This window comes from Oncorhynchus mykiss, chromosome 4 (assembly GCF_057628025.1).
Source record: "Oncorhynchus mykiss isolate SJ-2025 chromosome 4, ASM5762802v1, whole genome shotgun sequence".
In the NCBI taxonomy this organism is placed as follows: Eukaryota; Metazoa; Chordata; class Actinopteri; order Salmoniformes; family Salmonidae; genus Oncorhynchus; species Oncorhynchus mykiss.
Window position 1 is genome coordinate 92,562,501 of NC_143025.1, and position 24,188 is coordinate 92,586,688.

The 24,188-nt window shown below is 47.2% G+C and overlaps 2 protein-coding genes across 2 annotated transcripts in view; both read right to left on the minus strand.

The window, feature by feature from the left end:
* Positions 1-24,188, minus strand: part of eya4 (EYA transcriptional coactivator and phosphatase 4) — a 141,567-nt gene that overhangs the window by 47,451 nt on the left and 69,928 nt on the right. The window contains exons 3-5 of the mRNA XM_090233319.1: positions 22,129-22,184; positions 16,554-16,660; positions 2,000-2,083 (exon numbers count right to left, since the gene is read on the minus strand). Of these exons, the coding sequence (XP_090089445.1) occupies positions 2,000-2,083; positions 16,554-16,660; positions 22,129-22,184 (247 nt within the window). The remainder of the gene's footprint in view (positions 1-1,999; positions 2,084-16,553; positions 16,661-22,128; positions 22,185-24,188) is intronic.
* On the minus strand, positions 8,344-9,997 carry LOC149984193 (uncharacterized). The gene has a single exon (XM_090233391.1). The coding sequence runs from the start codon at positions 9,635-9,637 to the stop codon at positions 8,795-8,797; it is 843 nt and encodes a 280-aa protein (XP_090089517.1). The 5' UTR covers positions 9,638-9,997; the 3' UTR covers positions 8,344-8,794.

Here is a 24,188-nt window from a genome sequence, read left to right on the forward strand (position 1 = left end):
AGGAGAGAGGAGAGGAGAGAGAGGAGAGGAGAGGAGAGAGAGGAGAGAGAGAGAGAGGTGAGAGAGGAGAGGAGAGAGAGGAGAGGAGAGAGGGAGAGGAGAGAGAGAGCGATGAGGAGAGAGAGAAAGAGGTGAGGAGAGAGGAGAGGAGAGAGAGGAGAGAGGAGAGAGGAGAGGAGAGAGAGGAGAGAGGTGAGGAGACAGGAGAGGAGAGAGAGAAGAGGAGAGAGAGGAGAGAGAGAGAAGGAGAGAGAGAGGAGAGAGCGACGAGGAGAGAGAAGAGGACAGAGTGGAGAGAAGAAAGAGGAGAAGCGAGAGGAGAGAGGAAGGAGAGGAGAGAGAGAGAGAGAGAGAGAGAGAGAAGGAGAGGAGCAAAAGAAGAGGAGAAAGTAGAGAGAGGAGAGGGGATAGAGAAGAGGAGAGGAGCGAGGAGAGGAAGGAGAGGAGAGAGGAGATGAGAGGAGAGGCGAAAAGAGAGAGAGAGAGGAAGGAGAGGAGAGAGAGAGGAGAGGAAAGGGAGAGGAGAGAGAGGAGAGGAGAAAGGAGAGAGAGAAAGAAGAGAGGAGAGAGAGAGGAGAGAAGAGAGGAAGAGGAGAGATGACAGAGATGAGAGGAGAAAGGATAAAGGAAGGAGAGGAGGAGAGAGGGAGGGAGGAGAGGCGATAGGGAGGACAGGAGAAGAGAGGAAGGATAGGGAGAGGGAAGAGAGGAGATAAAGAGACGAGAAGGAGAGACTAGATATGAGGTCATGTGCAGAATAATTCAAACAGCACAGCACACATCTACCGTGGAAGTTCTCTAGACTTGGGTATTGTAGCTAGCTACTGTGGAAGATCTCTAGACTGAGGTATTGTAGCTAGCTACCGTGGAAGATCGCTAGACTTGGGTATTGTAGCTAGCTACCGTGGAAGATCTCTAGACTGGGGTATTGTAGCTAGCTACCGTGGAAGATCGCTAGACTGGGGTATTGTAGCTAGCTACTGTGGAAGATCTCTAGACTTGGGTATTGTAGCTAGCTATCGTGGAAGCCTGTATTATAATTCCACATGCCTTTTCTCTCTCAAACACACACCTAGGCCATGTTCAGTTGCCAAACATTGCAGATAGAAATGCCATGAACAGAGCCAACATGATTCCTTGGTCTTAGCATGTTTGTTCTATTTTCTATATTTCTATCTGAACATTCCAAAATGTTGTGTGCTTCTGAAGATGCCTCTATAATCACCCCCCCCCCCCCCACTCCACCCCACACACCCCCACTTCACACAACCACATTTCACACAACCCCACCCCACACAACCCCACTCCACACACCCCCACTTCACACACCCCACACACCCCCACTTCACACCCCCACTTCAAACACCCCACACACCCCTATACTCACCCCCCCCCCCCCCACTCCACCCCACACACCCCCACCCCACACACCCCCACTTCACACAACCCCGCTTCACACACCCACATCCCACACACCCCACACACCCCCACCCCACACACCCCCACCCCACACAACCCCACTCCACACAACCTCACCTCACCACACACCACCCCACTCCACACCCCCACTTCACACACCCCCACCCCACACAACCCAACCCACACACCCCTACTTCACACACCCCCACCCCACACACCCCCACCCCACACACCCCCACTTCACACAACCCCACCCCACACAACCCCGCTTCACACACCCACACCCCACACACCCCCACCCCACACACCCCCACCCCACACAACCCCACTCCACACAACCTCACCCCACACAACCCCGCTTCACACACCCACACCCCACACACCCCCACCCCACACACCCCCACCCCACACAACCCCACTCCACACAACCTCACCTCACCACACACCACCCCACTCCACACCCCCACCCCACACACCCCCACTTCACACAACCCCACCCCACCCACACACATTGAAAACACACATCACGCCACACCACTCCAGAGTAGGCCGCTCAGACACACACATGCTCAGTCAATACCATAGTCCTTTCCACTGTGGCCAGGGGGCGGGCTACTGCAGCCCAGCAGCCAATCAGCCGTGTTTAGAATAGTCATGGTCTCTCCTGAATGGGCGGAGGATCAGAGAGGGGGCGGGGTTACAACTCACAGACAACCAATCTGCTCTCTTACCTCAATAAGCCAAACCAGAACACTGCTGTTGTTCATTTGGGTTCAGAATGGTTCATTTGGGTTCAGAATGGTTCATTTGGGTTCCGAATGGTTCATTTGGGTTCCGAATGATTCATGAAGGATCAGAATTGTTCATGAAGGTTCAGAATGGTTCATTTGGGTTCTGAATGGTTCATTTGGGTTCCGAATGGTTCATTTGGGTTCCGAATGATTCATGAAGGTTCAGAATGGTTTACAAAATGTCATTCGGTATTCAAAGTAGTTATTTTCAGTCACAACTGGAGTATCCAGAAGATTGTTACATGTAGTAAACACAGTTGCTGCCAAATGTATTGACACCCTTGCAGTTTTCTTAAATAGTTCCCTATTTCTTCTAAAATAAGTTTAAATATTTTAGTCACACACCGTCTTATTGGATCTTCATACATTGCAGAACTAATTAATTATTTTGTTAACTTAAAAGTTTATCATTTTAATTTAGAACATAAAGACAAATGGAATGGGCAACGTTATTGGCACCCCAGAGCTAGTAGTTAGGTACAGAGTCCTTGGCCAAGATAACTGCAGACAAACCCTTCTTGTCGTCATCAATGAGCTTCACCTTTCTACTGGCAATGTGGCAGCAAACTGCTCCAAGTCTTGAATGTTTGAGAGGTGTCCTCCACCAACTGTGATGTTTTCAGATCTCACCATAGGTTATGGATTCTGATTCAGATCTCACCATAAGTTATGGATGTGATTCAGATCTGGACTCTTTGCTGGTGTCAATGTGGACCATGCAGTTGGATTTTAACAGTGAGGAGGCGAACAGCAAATCTGGACTTTTACTTGCAGGACAACATAAGACTCGCGTCCCGATATATTAACAACATAAGACTCGCGTACCGATATATTTACAACATAAGACTCGCGTACAGATATATTAACAACATAAGACTCGCGTACAGATATATTAACAACATAAGACTCGCGTACAGATATATTAACAACATAAGACTCGCGTACCGATATATTTACAACATAAGACTCGCGTACCGATATATTAACAACATAAGACTCGCGTACAGATATATTAACAACATAAGACTCGCGTACCGATATATTAACAACATAAGACTCGCGTACAGATATATTAACAACATAAGACTCGCGTACAGATATATTAACAACATAAGACTCGCGTACCGATATATTAACAACATAAGACTCGCCTACAGATATATTAACAACATAAGACTCGCGTACAGATATATTAACAACATAAGACTCGCGTACAGATATATTAACAACATAAGACTCGCGTACAGATATATTTACAACATAAGACTCGCGTACCGATATATTTACAACATAAGACTCGCGTACCGATATATTAACAACATAAGACTCGCGTACAGATATATTAACAACATAAGACTCGCGTACCGATATATTAACAACATAAGACTCGCGTACCGATATATTAACAACATAAGACTCGCATACAGATATATTAACAACATAAGACTCGCCTACAGATATATTTACAACATAAGACTCGCGTACAGATATATTTACAACATAAGACTCGCGTCCCGATATATTAACAACATAAGACTCGCGTACAGATATATTTACAACATAAGACTCGCGTACAGATATATTTACAACATAAGACTCGCGTACAGATATATTTACAACATAAGACTCGCGTACCGATATATTAACAACATAAGACTCGCGTACAGATATATTAACAACATAAGACTCGCGTACAGATATATTAACAACATAAGACTCGCTTACAGATATATTAACAACATAAGACTCGCGTACAGATATATTAACAACATAAGACTCGCGTACAGATATATTTACAACATAAGACTCGCGTACAGATATATTAACAACATAAGACTCGCGTACAGATATATTTACAACATAAGACTCGCGTACAGATATATTTACAACATAAGACTCGCGTCCAGATATATTTACAACATAAGACTCGCCTACAGATATATTAACAACATAAGACTCGCGTCCCAAAATATTTACAACATAAGACTCGCGTCCCGATATATTTACAACATAAGACTCGCGTCCCGAAATATTTACAACATAAGACTCGCCTACAGATATATTTACAACATAAGACTCGCGTACAGATATATTTACAACATAAGACTCGCGTCCCGATATATTAACAACATAAGACTCGCGTCCCGAAATATTTACAACATAAGACTCGCGTCCCGATATATTTACAACATAAGACTCGCGTCCCGATATATTTACAACATAAGACTCGCGTACAGATATATTAACAACATAAGACTCGCGTACAGATATATTAACAACATAAGACTCGCATAGAGATATATTAACAACATAAGACTCGCCTACAGATATATTAACAACATAAGACTCGCGTCCCGAAATATTTACAACATAAGACTCGCGTCCCGATATATTTACAACATAAGACTCGCGTCCCGATATATTTACAACATAAGACTCGCCTACAGATATATTTACAACATAAGACTCGCGTCCCGATATATTTACAACATAAGACTCGCGTACAGATATATTTACAACATAAGACTCGCGTCCCGATATATTAACAACATAAGACTCGCGTACAGATATATTTACAACATAAGACTCGCGTCCCGATATATTTACAACATAAGACTCGCCTACAGATATATTAACAACATAAGACTCGCGTACAGATATATTTACAACATAAGACTCGCGTACAGATATATTTACAACATAAGACTCACGTCCAGATATATTTACAACATAAGACTCGCGTACCGATATATTAACAACATAAGACTCGCGTACAGATATATTTACAACATAAGACTCGCGTACAGATATATTTACAACATAAGACTCGCATACAGATATATTAACAACATAAGACTCGCGTCCCGATATATTTACAACATAAGACTCGCGTCCCGATATATTTACAACATAAGACTCGCGTACAGATATATTTACAACATAAGACTCGCGTACAGATATATTTACAACATAAGACTCGCGTACAGATATATTTACAACATAAGACTCGCGTACAGATATATTTACAACATAAGACTCGCGTACAGATATATTTACAACATAAGACTCGCGTCCCGATATATTAACAACATAAGACTCGCGTACCGATATATTAACAACATAAGACTCGCGTACAGATATATTAACAACATAAGACTCGCGTACAGATATATTAACAACATAAGACTCGCGTACAGATATATTAACAACATAAGACTCGCGTACAGATATATTAACAACATAAGACTCGCGTACCGATATATTAACAACATAAGACTCGCGTACAGATATATTTACAACATAAGACTCGCGTACAGATATATTAACAACATAAGAATCGCGTCCCGATATATTAACAACATAAGACTCGCGTACAGATATATTTACAACATAAGACTCGCGTCCCGATATATTTACAACATAAGACTCGCGTCCCGATATATTTACAATATAAGACTCGCGTCCCGATATATTTACAACATAAGACTCGCGTCCCGATATATTTGCAACATAAGACTCGCGTACCGATATATTAACAACATAAGACTCGCGTACAGATATATTTACAACATAAGACTCGCCTACAGATATATTAACAACATAAGACTCGCGTACCGATATATTAACAACATAAGACTCGCGTACCGATATATTAACAACATAAGACTCGCGTACAGATATATTAACAACATAAGACTCGCGTACAGATATATTTACAACATAAGACTCGCGTACAGATATATTAACAACATAAGACTCGCGTACAGATATATTAACAACATAAGACTCGCGTACAGATATATTAACAACATAAGACTCGCCTACAGATATATTAACAACATAAGACTCGCGTACCGATATATTAACAACATAAGACTCGCCTACAGATATATTAACAACATAAGACTCGCGTACAGATATATTAACAACATAAGACTCGCGTACAGATATATTAACAACATAAGACTCGCGTACAGATATATTAACAACATAAGACTCGCGTACCGATATATTAACAACATAAGACTCGCCTACAGATATATTTACAACATAAGACTCGCGTACAAAATAAAATAAACTGGTCAAGAGACAAACTGAAAGAAACAGCCTGTAACCCAGTAGAATCATGTCAACTCTATTCATGTTGAATAAGGAATCATGTCAACTCGATTCATGTTGAATAAGGAATCATGTCAACTCTATTCATGTTGAATAAGGAATCATGTCAACTCGATTCATGTTGAATAAGGAATCATGTCAACTCTTTTCATGATGAATAAAGAATCATGTCAACTCTATTCATGATGAATAAAGAATCATGTCAACTCTATTCATGTTGAATAAGGAATCATGTCAACTCTATTCATGATGAATAAAGAATCATGTCAACTCTATTCATGATGAATAAAGAATCATGTCAACTCTATTCATGTTGAATAAGGAATCATGTCAACTCTATTCATGATGAATAAAGAATCATGTCAACTCTATTCATGTTCAATAAGGAATCATGTCAACTCTATTCAAGTTATTTCTATCTGCAACGTTCTGGAACTGATCGTAGCCATGGTAACATTACCAGTGGTCTACTGAACGTAGTCAAGGTAACATTACCAGTAGTCTACTGAATTTAGTCAAGGTAACATTACGAGTAGTCTACTGAATGTAGCCATGGTAACATCACCAGTAGCCAACTGAATGTATCCAAGGTAACATTACCAGTAGCCTATTGCACGTAGTCATGGTAACATTACCAGTAGCCTATTGAACGTAGTCATGGTAACATTACCAGTAGCCTACTGAACGTAGTCATGGTAACATTACCAGTAGTTCATATGGAAACATTTGGTGGCATAGAAAGAAAGGAAAAAGGATAGCAAACAATGTATTACTAAATCCCTCACGTCACTCCTCTAAATAACTCCTCTATATCTGACTGGGTTAATAACTCCTCTATATCTGACTGGGTTAATAACTCCTCTATATCTGACTGGGTTATTAACTCCTCTATATCTGACTGGGTAAATAACACCTCTATATCTGACTGGGTTAATAACTCCTCTATATCTGACTGGGTTAATAACTCCTCTATATCTGACTGGGTAAATAACCCCTCTATATCTGACTGGGTTAATAACTCCTCTATATCTGACTGGGTAAATAACTCCTCTGTATCTGACTTGGTTAATAACTCCTCTATATCTGACTGGGTAAATAACTCCTCTATATCTGACTTGGTTAATAACTCCTCTATATCTGACTGGGTTAATAACTCCTCTATATCTGACTGGGTAAATAACTCCTAATATATCTGACTGGGTTAATAACTCCTCTATATCTGACTGGGTGAATAACTCCTCTATATCTGACTGGGTAAATAACCCCTCTATATCTGACTGGGTTAATAACTCCTCTATATCTGACTTGGTTAATAACTCCTCTATATCTGACTGGGTTAATAACTCCTCTATATCTGACTGGGTAAATAAACCCCTCTATATCATGGTCGTGGGTTTCATGGTCGTGGGTGTCATGGTCTTGGTCATGGCTGTCATGGTGGTGGGTGTCATGGTCGTGGGTGTCATGGTCGTGGTCATGGCTGTCATGGTTGTGGGTGTCATGGTCGTGGGTGTCATGGTCGTGGTCATTGCTGTCATGGTCGTGGGTGTCATGGTCGTGGGTGAAATAGTCGTGGTCATGGCTGTCATGGTCGTGGGTGTCATGGTCGTGGGTGTCATGGTCTTGGCTGTCATGGCTGTCATGGTCGTGGGTGTCATGGTCGTGGGTGTCGTGGTCGTGGTCATGAATGTCATTGTCGTGGGTGTCATGGTCGTGGGTGTCGTGGTCGTGGTCATGGCTGTCATGGTCGTGGGTGTCAGTGTCGTGGGTGTCATGGTCGTGGTCATGGCTGTCATGGTCGTGGGTGTCATGGTCGTGGGTGTCATGGTCGTGGTCATGGCTGTCATGGTCGTGTATCTGACTGGGTTAATAACTCCTCTATATCTGACTTGGTTAATAACTCCTCTATATCTGACTGGGTTAATATTCGTGGTTGTGGGTGTCATGGTTGTTGTCATGGTCATCATGGTCGTGGGTGTCATGGTCGTGGTCATGGTCGTCATGGTCGTGGGTGTCATGGTCGTCATGGTCATCATGGTCGTGGGTGTCATGGTCGTGGTCATGGTCGTAGTCGTGGTCATGGTCATTGCTGTCATGGTCGTGGGTATCATGGTCGTAGTCGTGGTCATGGCTGTCATGGTCGTCATGGTCATGGTCGTGGGTATCATGGTCGTAAATTTACACTCTCATATTGATAAATCTCACAGTTTGCTTGTAAATCATCCCAAGCATGATTTACCCACAGATGTGTGGCTCCGTACAGTCCCGGCCCTACTGGTATCATCCCGGCCCTACTGGTATCATCCCTACTGGTATCAACCCGCCCCTACTGGTATCATCTCTACTGGTATCATACCGACCCTACTGGTTTCATACCGGCCCTACTGGTATCATCCCGGCACTACTGGTATCATCCCGGCCCTACTGGTATCATCCCTAATGGTATTATCCCGGCCCTAGTGGTATCATCCCGGGCCTAGTGGTATCATCCCTAAGGGTATCATCCAGGCCCTAATTGTACTATGGTCGTGGGTGTCATGGTCGTGGGTGTCATGGTTGTGGGTGTTGTGGTCGTGGCTGTCATGGTCGTGGCTGTCATGGTCGTAGGTGTCATGGTCATGGGTGTCGTGGTCGTGGTCATGGCTGTCATGGTCATGGCAGTCATGGTCGTGCTTGTGGTCATGGCTGTCGTGGTCATGGCTGTCATGGTTGTGGGTGTCATGGTTGTGGGTGTCATGGTCGTCATGGTCATCATGGTTGTGGTCATGGCTGTCATGGTCGTGGGTGTCATGGTCGTGGGTGTCGTGGTCATGGTTGTCATGGTCGTGGGTGTCATGGTCGTGGGTGTCATGGTCGTGGGTGTCATGGTCATGGGTGTCATGGTCGTGGGTGTCATGTTCGTGGGTGTCATGGTCTTGGTCGTGGTCATGGCTGTCATGGCCGTGGGTGTCATGGTCGTGGTCATGGCTGTCATGGTCGTGGGTGTCATGGTCGTGGTCATGGCTGTCATGGTCGTGGCTGTCATGGTCGTAGGTATCATGGTCATGGGTCGTAGGTGTCATGGTCATGGGTGTCGTGGTCGTGGTCATGGCTGTCATGGTCGTGGGTGTCGTGGTCATGGCTATCATGGTCATGGCTGTCATGGTCGTGCTTGTGGTCATGGCTGTCGTGGTCATGGGTGTCATGGTCGTGGGTGTCGTGGTCATGGGTGTCATGGTCGTGGGTGTCATGGTCGTGGGTGTCATGGTCATGGGTATGGTCGTGGGTTTCATGGTCATGGGTGTCACGGTCGTGGTCATGGCTGTCATGTTCGTGGGTGTAATGGTCTTGGTCGTGGTCTAGTGTCATGGCCGTGGATGTCATGGTCGTGGTCATGGCTGTTGTGGGTGTCATGGTCGTGGGTGTCATGGTCGTGGTCATGGCTGTCATGGTCGTGGGTGTCATGGTCGTGGTCATGGCTGTCATGGTCGTGGGTGTCATGGTCGTGGTCATGGCTGTCATGGTCGTGGGTGTCATTGTCGTGGCCATGGCTGTCATGGTCGTGGGTGTCATAGTCGTGGGTGTCGTGGTCGTGGTCATGGCTGTCATGGTCGTGGGTGTCATGGTTGTGGTCATGGCTGTCATGGTCGTGGGTGTCATGGTCGTGGTCATGGCTGTCATGGTCGTGGTCGTGGTCATGGCTGTCATGGTCGTAGTCGTGGTTGTGGGTGTCATGGTTGTGATCATGGTCATCATACCGACCCTACTGGTTTCATACCGGCCCTACTGGTATCATCCCGGCACTACTGGTATCATCCCGGCCCTACTGGTATCATCCCTAATGGTATTATCCCGGCCCTAGTGGTATCATCCCGGGCCTAGTGGTATCATCCCTAAGGGTATCATCCAGGCCCTAATTGTACTATGGTCGTGGGTGTCATGGTCGTGGGTGTCATGGTTGTGGGTGTTGTGGTCGTGGCTGTCATGGTCGTGGCTGTCATGGTCGTAGGTGTCATGGTCATGGGTGTCGTGGTCGTGGTCATGGCTGTCATGGTCATGGCAGTCATGGTCGTGCTTGTGGTCATGGCTGTCGTGGTCATGGCTGTCATGGTTGTGGGTGTCATGGTTGTGGGTGTCATGGTCGTCATGGTCATCATGGTTGTGGTCATGGCTGTCATGGTCGTGGGTGTCATGGTCGTGGGTGTCGTGGTCATGGTTGTCGTGGTCGTGGTTGTCATGGTCGTGGGTGTCATGGTCGTGGGTGTCATGGTCGTGGGTGTCATGGTCATGGGTGTCATGGTCGTGGGTGTCATGGTCATGGGTGTCATGGTCGTGGGTGTCATGTTCGTGGGTGTCATGGTCTTGGTCGTGGTCATGGCTGTCATGGCCGTGGGTGTCATGGTCGTGGTCATGGCTGTCATGGTCGTGGGTGTCATGGTCGTGGTCATGGCTGTCATGGTCGTGGCTGTCATGGTCGTAGGTATCATGGTCATGGGTCGTAGGTGTCATGGTCATGGGTGTCGTGGTCGTGGTCATGGCTGTCATGGTCGTGGGTGTCGTGGTCATGGCTATCATGGTCATGGCTGTCATGGTCGTGCTTGTGGTCATGGCTGTCGTGGTCATGGCTGTCATGGTCGTGGGTGTCATGGTCTTGGTCGTGGCTGTCATGGTCGTGGGTGTCATGGTCGTGGGTGTCGTGGTCATGGGTGTCATGGTCGTGGGTGTCATGGTCGTGGGTGTCATGGTCATGGGTGTCATGGTCGTGGGTTTCATGGTCATGGGTGTCACGGTCGTGGTCATGGCTGTCATGTTCGTGGGTGTAATGGTCTTGGTCGTGGTCTAGTGTCATGGCCGTGGATGTCATGGTCGTGGTCATGGCTGTTGTGGGTGTCATGGTCGTGGGTGTCATGGTCGTGGTCATGGCTGTCATGGTCGTGGGTGTCATGGTCGTGGTCATGGCTGTCATGGTCGTGGGTGTCATGGTCGTGGTCATGGCAGTCATGGTCGTGGGTGTCATTGTCGTGGCCATGGCTGTCATGGTCGTGGGTGTCATGGTCGTGGGTGTCGTGGTCGTGGTCATGGCTGTCATGGTCGTGGGTGTCATGGTCGTGGTCATGGCTGTCATGGTCGTGGGTGTCATGGTCGTGGTCATGGCTGTCATGGTCGTGGTCGTGGTCATGGCTGTCATGGTCGTAGTCGTGGTTGTGGGTGTCATGGTTGTGATCATGGTCATCATGGTCATGGTCGTCATGGTCGTGGGTGTCATGGTCGTCATGGTCATCATGGTCGTGGGTGTCATGGTCGTGGTCATGGTCGTAGTCGTGGTCATGGTCATGGCTGTCATGGTCGTGGGTATCATGGTCGTAGTCGTGGTCATGGCTGTCATGGTCGTCATGGTCATGGTCGTGGGTATCATGGTCGTAAATTTACACTCTCATGTTGATAAATCTCACAGTTTGCTTGTAAATCATCCCAAGCATGATTTACCCACAGATGTGTGGCTCCGTACGGTCGACAATGAATCACATCTATAACCTATGACGAGAGCTGAAAACAGCAGTGGGTGGAGGGCACCTCTCCAACATTCAATTAGAGCAGATCGCTGCTGAAATGTGGTCCAATTTGCCAGTAGAAAGGCTCATCGACGGCTACAAGAAGCCGTTTGTTGGTAGTTAGTTATTAATAAACTATTAAACTACCCCGATTCAACGAGAGAACAAGCTGTATAAAGTCAATCGTCAAGCACAATGTTTCCTAGGTTTTCTTCTCATTGTTCTTCAATGACATCTCGTCGCCAGACACACCTCGAGCTAGACGATTGAAACTTTATCAATCCCCTCTGGGAAGACAGCCCAAACAGGACCCGCTGAAATGAACAAATACCACGAAGACCACTGCTGGCCAATGAGATGGCTGATGTCAGGTGAATGGAATGTTGGGTATGTGGTGTGTGTGTGTGTGTGTGTGTGTGTTGCTTTAGTCCCGCCCAGAGGGGCTGTTAAAACTATTAACTCTGACATCATCAAGTTTGATTGAATATCATCTAGCTAGCATCCTTTAATAGGGAGAGAGATGTAAGTACGTTATAAACACACGGACTATAGAAGAATGTGGTACATTACAGTTTTTCCATTACATGTCTATGAAAGACTGAATACTGTACTCATCAACAATGAGGTGATAACAGAGTGTTTAACTACTCTCTCGTTCCCCCATGTTCTCTCTCTCTAACTCTCTGTCTCCCTCTCTGTCTCTCTCTCTGTCTCTCTCTTCTCCTCATTACTCTCCTCTATCCTCCTGTTTCTCTCCTCTCCTCCTCCCTCTCCTCACATCTCTCAGAGAGAGTTAGAGAGAGAGAGAGACAGTGAGAGAGAGTGAGAGCGACAGTGAGAGAGACAGTGAGAGAGAGAGAGAGAGAGAGAGAGAGAAAGCAACAGTGAGAGTGACCGTGAGAGAGAGAGACAGTGACAGAGAGAGAGACAGTGAGACAGTGAGAGAGAGAGACAGTGAGAGAGAGAGAGAGAGAGAGAGAGAGAGAGAGAGAGAGAGAGAGAGAGAGAGAGGGAGAGAGACAGTAAGAGAGACAGAGAGGGAGAGAGTCAGAGAGAGAGAGAGAGAGAGAGTGAGAGAGAGAGAGAGAGAGAGAGGGAGAGAGAGAGAGACAGTGAGAGAGACAGTGAGAGAGGGAGAGAGAGAGAGAGACAGTGAGAGAGACAGTGCGAGAGGGAGAGAGAGGGAGAGAGAGAGAGAGACCGTGAGAGAGACAGTGAGAGAGGGAGAGAGAGGGAGAGAGAACAAGACTTGGTGGTGTTGACATCTGAGTGAGTGTGATGCTTTAAAGCTCTAGAGGAGGAAATAGTTTCCAGTGCTCTGTGGGCTGCGCCTCAAACACACACACACACACACACACACACACACACATACACACACACACACACACACACACACACACACACACACACACACACACACACACACTCAAACGTTTGTTTTTACTATACTTGCGGGGACCAATCAATTGATCCCCATTCAAAATCTAATTTTCCATAACTCCTAACCCTAATTCTAATGGTATCCCTAACCCTAATACCTAACCTTAAAATAGCATTTTTCCTTGTGAGGACCTTGACATGTTCCCTGTTTTTTTTTTAATCCTTATGAGGACTTCACGAGGGCCTCATTTATAACAATTTGCGTCAATTTCACACTAAATATCGTACAAACATACTGAGATTGATGAATTTGTCGCACGCGTACATACGCACGTACGGTATAAAATCAGACCGGTCCTGAAACTGGGGGAGGAAGAGAACTCCACCAGTAAAAAATTACCCATCAGTCACCTTTTTAATGGTGACAATAACACCCTTATTTCCTGCATACTTTGGACACTTTGGACGTATTTGGAAATGAGGACTAAATATATCTAAAGGAAATAGAAACGGCCTTAACTTAATCAGACGTTTCTGGAGGTTTTGACGACAGAATGTTCCCACTGTTGCAGTAACATTTAGGCCCGAGACTATCTGACAGACAACAAAAACAATAGCAAATAGTTGTGGCCCTTGTAAACAGATCATTTGGTAGGGCTTAATGTTTTGCATTGTCTTTTTGTCTCCCCCCCTCTAATCTACACGCTACCGTGAACTCTGACACGTTGTCTAGATACAGTGGCAGACATTACACCCTTCAATGCAACAGATGAACAGCCTGTTTTGTAATTATTTTAGAACGCAAAAGAAACAAAATGGATGTTCTCTCTTCTCACAAATGGCTCAACGATTGTCATCTTGTTAGTAACCTGTAATTTTTTATGAACAAACATGTCCATCTTATCCCCTTATTTGCTGCTTGAGTGCTTGGAATGCAATGCTTCAACCAATAGAAACTCAGCTTACCCGTGGTGTAAAGTTTGCTGGAAGGTGAACACATTCTTATGTCAAGTTCAGTTAAAAAAATAAAAATAATTCTGTGTGAAAACCACACGCAGGTTTCGGGGTATATTTGGTACGTATTGCATGCACTGGTTTATCAGAGGCCCCCAGGTCACCAGAAGGATAGTAAAACCAAACACACACCATCAGCCAAGTGGTCGGTGGGAGAGAAGAGAAGGGTGTAACTCTCTGTTTATACACTTTATCCAAAGGTTTAGTCCAGGACTCACACCTCTCTATGTATCTGTGCGTGAGAGAGAGACTGTTGAGTGTGTATGTGTGTGAACTAGAACTTCAATTCTAAATGGTTTACAGTACTGGTTAGTGAATGGTTTACAGTACTGGCTAGTAATGGTTTACAGTACTGGCTAGTAATGGTTTACAGTACTGGTTAGTGAATGGTTTACAGTACTGGTTAGTGAATGGTTTACAGTACTGGTTAGTGAATGGTTTACAGTACTGGTTAGTGAATGGTTTACAGTACTGGTTAGTGAATGGTTTACAGTACTGGTTATCAATGGTTTACAGTACTGGTTAGTGAATGGTTTACAATACTGGTTAGTGAATGGTTTACAGTACTGGTTAGTGAATGGTTTACAGTACTGGTTATCAATGGTTTACAGTACTGGTTAGTGAATGGTTTACAATACTGGTTAGTGAATGGTTTACAGTACTGGTTAGTGAATGGTTTACAGTACTGGTTATCAATGGTTTACAGTACTGGTTAGTGAATGGTTTACAGTACTGGTTAGTGAATGGTTTACAATACTGGTTAGTGAATGGTTTACAGTACTGGTTAGTGAATGGTTTACAGTACTGGTTAGTGAATGGTTTACAGTACTGGTTAGTGAATGGTTTACAGTACTGGTTATCAATGGTTTACAGTACTGGTTAGTGAATGGTTTACAATACTGGTTAGTGAATGGTTTACAGTACTGGTTAGTGAATGGTTTACAGTACTGGTTATCAATGGTTTACAGTACTGGTTAGTGAATGGTTTACAGTACTGGTTAGTGAATGGTTTACAATACTGGTTAGTGAATGGTTTACAGTACTGGTTAGTGAATGGTGTACAGTACTGGTTAGTGAATGGTTTACAGTACTGGTTAGTGAATGGTTTACAGTACTGGTTATCAATGGTTTACTGTACTGGTTAGTGAATGGTTTACAATACTGGTTAGTGAATGGTTTACAGTACTGGTTAGTGAATGGTTTACAGTACTGGTTATCAATGGTTTACAGTACTGGTTAGTGAATGGTTTACAGTACTGGTTAGTGAATGGTTTACAATACTGGTTAGTGAATGGTTTACAGTACTGGTTAGTGAATGGTTTACAGTACTGGTTAGTGAATGGTTTACAGTACTGGTTAGTGAATGGTTTACAATACTGGTTAGTAAATGGTTTACAGTACTGGTTAGTGAATGGTTTACAGTACTGGTTAGTGAATGGTTTACAGTACTGGTTAGTGAATGGTTTACAGTACTGGTTAGTGATTTTCCTGATAATATCATAGCCACATCAACTCACTTTCTCTTTTTCTACCTTTCTTTCTTTCTCCCTCCATCCCTCTCTCCCTCCCTCCACCCCTCTCACCCTCCCTCCACCCCTCTCACCCTCCCTCCACCCCTCTCACCCTCCCTCCACCCCTCTCACCCTCCCTCCACCCCTCTCACCCTCCCTCCACCCCTCTCTCCCTCCCTCCACCCCTCTCTCCCTCCCTCCACCCCTCTCTCCCTCCCTCCACCCCTCTCACCCTCCCTCCACCCCTCTCACCCTCCCTCCAACCCTCTCTCCCTCCCTCCACCCCTCTCACCCTCCCTCCACCCCTCTCACCCTCCCTCCACCCCTCTCACCCTCCCTCCACCCCTCTCTCCCTCCCTCCACCCCTCTCTCCCTCCCTCCACCCCTCTCACCCTCCCTCCACCCCTCTCACCCTCCCTCCACCCCTCTCTCCCTCCCTCCACCCCTCTCTCCCTCCCTCCACCCCCCTCCCTCGCTCCCTGCCCCATCTCTCTCTCCCCCATCTCTCCACCCCTCTCTCCCTCCCCCATCTCTCCACCCCTCTCTCCCTCCCCCATCTCTCCCTTCCTCCATCCCACTCTCCCTCCCCATCTCTCCCTCCCTCCATCCCACTCTCCCTCCCCATGTCTCCCACTCTCCCTCCCCATCTCTCCCTCCATCCATCCCACTCTCCCTCCCCATCTCTCCCTCCCTTCACCCCTCTCTCCCTCCCTCCCTCCACCCCTCCCTCTCCCACCCCATCTCTCCCTCCCTCCACCCCTCCACCTCCACCCCTCCCTCCCTCTCACCTCCAGTTCCGTTGGTAGTGACAGAGGAACCTGTCAGCTTGGAGCCTGATGAGTCTCCGCCCACCACACTGTTATGAGGACTGGCTAGGTCTTGCATCTCCATAGGCCTGACACACACACACACACACACACACACACACACACACACACACACACAGAGAGAGAGAAAAGAGAGAGAAATGGAGTACAGTCTATGTCAGTCTGAAACCAAAATACAGAACACACACTAACGCACACTAACACACACTAACACACACAGACACACTAACACACAGACACACTAACACACACAGACACACTAACACACACAGACACTAACAAACACAGACACTCTAACACACACACACAGACACACTAACACACACAGACACACTAACACACACAGACACTCTAACACACACAGACACTCTAACACACACTAACACACACACACACACACACACACACACACACACACACACACACACACACACACACACACACACACACACACACACACACACTCTAACACACACAGACACAGTATTTTACACCCTGAGTTAAATATAATGAGTCTGCTGCCCATGCTGTTAATGTTTACTGTTTGTATAAAGACTTATACACTGGTAGACATGCCAGCCTTGTCAACCTGGCAGCTACTGAGAGGGGACAGGTGAGGGGGGGACAGGCGAGGGGGGACAGGTGAGGGGGGACAGGAAAGGGGGACAGGTATGGGGAGACAACTGAGGGGGGACAGGTATGGTGGACAGGTGAGGGGGGACAGGTAGGGGGGACAGGTATGGGGGGACAGGTGAGGGGGGACAGGAGAGAGGGACAGGTATGGGGGGACAGGTGAGGGGGGACAGGTGAGGGGGGACAGGTATGGGGGGACAGGTGAGGGGGGACAGGTGTGGGGGGACAGGTGAGGGGGGACAGGTGTGGGTGGACAGATGAGGGGGGACAGGTGGGCGGGGACAGGTGTAGGGGGACAGGTGAGGGGGGACAGGTGTAGGGGGACAGGTGAGGGGGGACAGGTGTAGGGGGATGGGTGAGGGGGGACAGGTATGGGGGGACAGTTGAGGGGGGACAGGTGTAGGGGGAGAGGTGAGGGGGGACAGGTGTAGGGGGATGGGTGAGGGGGGACAGGTATGGGGACAGGTGAAGGGGGGACAGGTGTAGGGGGAGAGGTGAGGGGGGACAGGTGTAGGGGGATGGGTGAGGGGTGACAGGTATGGGGGGACAGTTGAGGGGGGACAGGTGAGGGGGGACAGGTGTAGGGGGAGAGGTGAGGGGGGACAGGTGTAGGGGGATGGGTGAGGGGGGACAGGTATGGGGGACAGGAGAGGGGGGACAGGTGAGGGGGGAACAAGTGAGGGGGGACAGGTGAGGGGGGACAGGTGTAGGGGGAGAGGTGAGGGGGGACAGGTGTAGGGGGATGGGTGAGGGGGGACAGGTATGGGGACAGGTGAGGGGGGAGAGGTGAGGGGGGACAGGTGTAGGGGGATGGGTGAGGGGTGACAGGTATGGGGGGACAGTTGAGGGGGGACAGGTGAGGGGGGACAGGTGTAGGGGAGAGGTGAGGGGGGACAGGTGTAGGGGGATGGGTGAGGGGGGACAGGTATGGGGGACAGGAGAGGGGGGACAGGTGAGGGGGGGACAAGTGAGGGGGGACAGGTGAGGGGGGACAGGTGAGGGGGGGACAGGTGATCTCACCAACAGAACACACACATAAACATTCTGTTATCAGAGGAGCCTGGTTTGATGTTGATGATAATGTGTTTTCTTGTGGGGAGGGGGGGGGGGGGGGGCAGGCCAGGGGGAGGTGCTGATACAGGAAGTGGACTGCCAACGAGCTTCTCAAATACCAAGCCCCTCGAATCACACTCCGACAGCCTGGGATATACAGCGAGTTGTCAGTCTGGATCACGTACATAGACTCACGGTGCGCGGCTTTCAGATTGAAGGCCTGTCTAAGACGAGAGCAAAACAACTGCTCTGTTTCAGCTGGTATGGTCAGTCTAGCTGTATGGAGGAGGAGGTACTGTCTCTGTTTCAGCTGGTATGGTCAGTCTAGCTGTATGGAGGAGGAGGTACTGTCTCTGTTTCAGCTGTTATGGTCAGTCTAGCTGTATGGAGGAGGAGGTACTGTCTCTGTTTCAGCTGGTATGGTCAGTCTAGCTGTATGGAGAAGGTACTGCTCTGTTTCAGCTGGTATGGTCAGTCTAGCTGTATGGAGGAGAAGGTACTGCTCTGTTTCAGCTGGTATGGTCAGTCTAGCTGTATGGAGGAGGAGGTACTGTCTCTGTTTCAGCTGGTATGGTCAGTCTAGCTGTATGGAGGAGAAGGTACTGCTCTGTTTCAGCTGGTATGGTCAGTCTAGCTGTATGGAGAAGGTACTGCTCTGTTTCAGCTGGTATGATCAGTCTAGCTGTATGGAGAAGGTACTGCTCTGTTTCAGCTGGTATGGTCAGTCTAGCTGTATGGAGGAGGAGGTACTGCTCTGTTTCAGCTGGTATGGTCAGTCTAGCTGTATAGAGAAGGTACTGCTCTGTTTCAGCTGGTATGGTCAGTCTAGCTGTATGGAGGAGAAGGTACTGCTCTGTTTCAGCTGGTATGGTCAGTCTAGCTGTATGGAGGAGAAGGTACTGCTCTGTTTCAGCTGGTATGGTCAGTCTAGCTGTATGGAGGAGAAGGTACTGCTCTGTTTCAGCTGGTATGGTCAGTCTAGCTGTATGGAGGAGAAGGTACTGCTCTGTTTCAGCTGGTATGGTCAGTCTAGCTGTATGGAGGAGAAGGTACTGCTCTGTTTCAGCTGGTATGGTCAGTCTAGCTGTATGGAGGAGAAGGTACTGTCTCTGTTTCAGCTGGTATGGTCAGTCTAGCTGTATGGAGGAGAAGGTACTGCTCTGTTTCAGCTGGTATGGTCAGTCTAGCTGTATGGAGGAGAAGGTACTGCTCTGTTTCAGCTGGTATGGTCAGTCTAGCTGTATGGAGGAGAAGGTACTGCTCTGTTTCAGCTGGTATGGTCAGTCTAGCTGTATGGAGGAGAAGGTACTGCTCTGTTTCAGCTGGTATGGTCAGTCTAGCTGTATGGAGGAGAAGGTACTGCTCTGTTTCAGCTGGTATGGTCAGTCTAGCTGTATGGAGGAGGAGGTACTGCTCTGTTTCAGCTGGTATGGTCAGTCTAGCTGTATGGAGGAGAAGGTACTGCTCTGTTTCAGCTGGTATGGTCAGTCTAGCTGTATGGAGGAGAAGGTACTGCTCTGTTTCAGCTGGTATGGTCAGTCTAGCTGTATGGAGAAGGTACTGCTCTGTTTCAGCTGGTATGGTCAGTCTAGCTGTATGGAGAAGGTACTGTCTCTGTTTCAGCTGGTATGGTCAGTCTAGCTGTATGGAGGAGGTACTGCTCTGTTTCAGCTGGTATGGTCAGTCTAGCTGTATGGAGGAGAAGGTACTGCTCTGTTTCAGCTGGTATGGTCAGTCTAGCTGTATGGAGGAGAAGGTACTGCTCTGTTTCAGCTGGTATGGTCAGTCTAGCTGTATGGAGGAGAAGGTACTGTCTCTGTTTCAGCTGGTATGGTCAGTCTAGCTGTATGGAGGAGAAGGTACTGCTCTGTTTCAGCTGGTATGGTCAGTCTAGCTGTATGGAGGAGAAGGTACTGCTCTGTTTCAGCTGGTATGGTCAGTCTAGCTGTATGGAGGAGAAGGTACTGCTCTGTTTCAGCTGGTATGGTCAGTCTAGCTGTATGGAGGAGAAGGTACTGCTCTGTTTCAGCTGGTATGGTCAGTCTAGCTGTATGGAGGAGAAGGTACTGCTCTGTTTCAGCTGGTATGGTCAGTCTAGCTGTATGGAGGAGGAGGTACTGCTCTGTTTCAGCTGGTATGGTCAGTCTAGCTGTATGGAGGAGAAGGTACTGCTCTGTTTCAGCTGGTATGGTCAGTCTAGCTGTATGGAGGAGAAGGTACTGCTCTGTTTCAGCTGGTATGGTCAGTCTAGCTGTATGGAGAAGGTACTGCTCTGTTTCAGCTGGTATGGTCAGTCTAGCTGTATGGAGAAGGTACTGTCTCTGTTTCAGCTGGTATGGTCAGTCTAGCTGTATGGAGGAGGTACTGCTCTGTTTCAGCTGGTATGGTCAGTCTAGCTGTATGGAGGAGAAGGTACTGCTCTGTTTCAGCTGGTACGGTCAGTCTAGCTGTATGGAGGAGAACGTGTTTTTTGTATCCTTATAATTGTTTGAATCCTTCTTAAAGTAATTTGTGTATTCAGAGAAAATATTTAAAATGTGTGTGTGTATGTGTGTGTGTGTGTGTGTGTGTGTGTGTGTGTGTGTGTGTGTGTGTGTGTGTGTGTGTGTGTGTGTGTGTGTGTGTGTGTGTGTGTGTATCAATCCTCAGTCCCGCAGGTCTGTCATGTCCAGATAGAAGTAGACAGAGGAATCCTAAAATAAATGTGGATGTGTGTATCGGTCTGGCGTGAAGCCATGACAATGAGGGATGCTGCAGGATGATAGCAGTTTCACACACGACTGAAACCCTCTGACAGACAGGAATGACACAGGCTTTCAACAAGGGTGGCGGAAACAAGGAAGAGGGGAATGGAGAGAGAAGGGGACAAGGAGATGAAGAAAGAGGAGGAGAGAGGGGTAGAGGGGATAGAGAGAGAGGGAGAGAGAGAGGGATGGATGGAGAGAGAGGTAGAGAGAGAGGGGTGGATGGGGAGAGAGTGAGAGAGGGGTGGATGGAGAGAGAGGGAGAGACATGAACTCCTCTCCTCTCTAATAGACTCTCTCCTCTCTAATAGAGACTCTCTCTCCTCTCCAATAGACTCTCTCCTCTCTAATAGAGACTCTCTCTCTCCTCTCTAATAGACTCTCTCGCTCCTCTCTAATAGACTCTCTCCTCTCTAATAGGGACTCTCTCTCCTCTCTAATAGAGACTCTCTCTCTCCTCTCTAATAGAGACTCTCTCTCTCTCCTCTCTAATAGACTCTCTCCTCTCTAATAGAGACTCTATCTGTCTCTCTATGTCTCTCTCTCTCTGTGTCTCTCTCTCTCTCTCGCTCCTCTCTAATAGACTCTCTCCTCTCAAATAGAGACTCTCTCTCACTCTGTCTCTCTCTCATCTCTCTCTCTCTGTCTCTGTCTCTGTCTCTCTCTCTCGCTCTCTCTTGCTTTCTTGGCTGATTCCTCTCTGTATCTCTTTCTCTTTAGGAGGTGAAGAAAGAGAAACACTTTCTATTTTTTTTACATCACTACTCTTTCATAACGATACCTCAGTTTATCTGAAGCACTATTACTTTTCTTGCAACGCTATGAAATGAAAGCGAGAGCGAGAGAGATAAAAAGAGAGTGGTCCTGTCCTCCAGCGTGGCTCTGGGCCTGGGAACATGTTGATGACCTCACCGTGTGTAACATCATATCTCAGAGCCATGACCAGACAGCCAGGCTTGCTGATACACACACACACACACACACACACACACACACACACACACACACACACACACACACACACACACACACACACACACACACACACACACACACACACACACACACACACACACACACACACACACACACAGGGAAGTTGTTACCTGGTGTCTGAGTGGTCTGGAACATGAACATGGGAGTCGTTGTGTGATGTCTTCACCTGCAGAGAGAAGAGACGACCATGTAATTATCTTATCTCCTCTGACCAGAATGTCGTCCTATCTCCTCTGACCAGAATATCGTCCTATCTCCTCTGACCAGAATGTCGTCCTATCTCCTCTGACCAGAATATCGTCCTATCTCCTCTGACCAGTATGTCGTCCTATTTCCTCTGACCAGAATGTCGTCCTATCTCCTCTGACCAGAATGTCGTCCTATCTCCTCTGACCAGTATGTCGTCCTGTCTCCTCTGACCAGAATGTCGTCCTGTCTCCTCTGACCAGAATGTCGGCCGCCATTTTCTGTTCATGTCCTGGCATTTCTACATGTCTACAGATTTCTACAGATGGACTACCTACAGATGGACTACCTACTACCTACAGATGGACTACCTACAGATGGACTACCTACAGATGGATTACCTACTACCTACAGATGGTCTACCTACTACCTACAGATGGACTACCTAATACCTACAGATGGACTACCTACTACCTACAGATGGACTACCTACTACCTACAGATGGACTACCTAATACCTACAGATGGACTACCTACTATCTACAGATGGACTACCTACAGATGGATTACCTACTACCTACAGATGGACTACCTACAGATGGACTACCTACAGATAGACTACCTACTATCTACAGATGGACGATCTACAGATGGACGATCTACAGATGGACTACCTACAGATGGACTATCTACAGATGGACTACCTACAGATGGACTATCTACAGATGGACTACCTACTACCTACAGATGGACTACCTACAGATGGACTATCTACAGATGGACTACCTACAGATGGACTACCTACTATCTACAGATGGACTAGCTACAGATGGACTACCTACAGTGTATATTTGGCCATTTGGCCTTGTGTTTTAGGTTATTATCCTGCTGTAAGGTGAATTTATCTGTGTCTGGTGGAAAGCAAACTGAACCAGGTTTTCCTCTAGGATTTTGACTGCTTAGCTCCATTCTGGTTATTTTTTTACCTCAAAAACTCTCCAGTCTTTAACGATGACAAGCATACCCATAACATGATGCAGCCACAACTATGCTTGATAATATGGAGAGTGGTACTCAGTAAAGTATTGTATTGTATTTGCCCCAAAAATAACACTTTGTATTCAGGACAAAAAGTGAATTGATTTGCAAAATGTTTTGCAGTATTACTTTAGTGCCTTGTTGCAAACAGGATGCGTGTTTTGGAATAGAGTGGGAGGCTCCGGTGCACAACTGAACAAGAGGACGAGTACATTAGAGTGTCTAGTTTGAGAAACAGATGCCTCACAAGTCCTCAACTGGCAGCTTCATTAAATAGTACCCGCAAAACACCAGTCTCAACGTCAACAGTGAAGAGGCGTCTCCGGGATGCTGGAATTCTAGGCAGAGTTCCTCTGTCCAGTGTCTCTGTTCTTTTGCCCATCTTAATCTTTTATTTTTATTGGCCAGTCTGAGAGATGGCTTTTTCTTTGCATTTCTGCCCAGAAGGCCATCGTCCCTGAGTCGCGGAGTAACTGTTGACGTTGAGACTGGTGTTTTGCGTGGTGGCGGCTCCATCCCTACGGTGAAGCATGGTGGTGGTGGCATCATGCTGTGGGGATGTTTTCAGCGACAGGGACAGGGAGACTAGTCAGGATCGAGGGAAAGATGAACAGATTAAAGTACAGAGATCCTTGGTGAAAACCTGCTCCAGAGCGATCAGGACCTCTGACTGGGGGCAAAGGTTCACCTTCCAGCAGGACAAAGACCCTAAGCACACAGCCAAGACAACGCAGGAGTGGCTTCGGGACAAGTCTCTGAATATCCTTGAGTGGCCCAGCCAGAGCCCGGACTTGAACCCGATCTAACATCTCTGGAGAGACCTGAAAATAGCTGTGCAGCGACGCTCCCCATCTAACCTGACAGAGCTTGAGAGGATCTGCAGAGAAGAATGGGAGAAACTCCCCAAATACAGGTGTGCCAAGCTTGTTGCGTCATACCCAAGAAG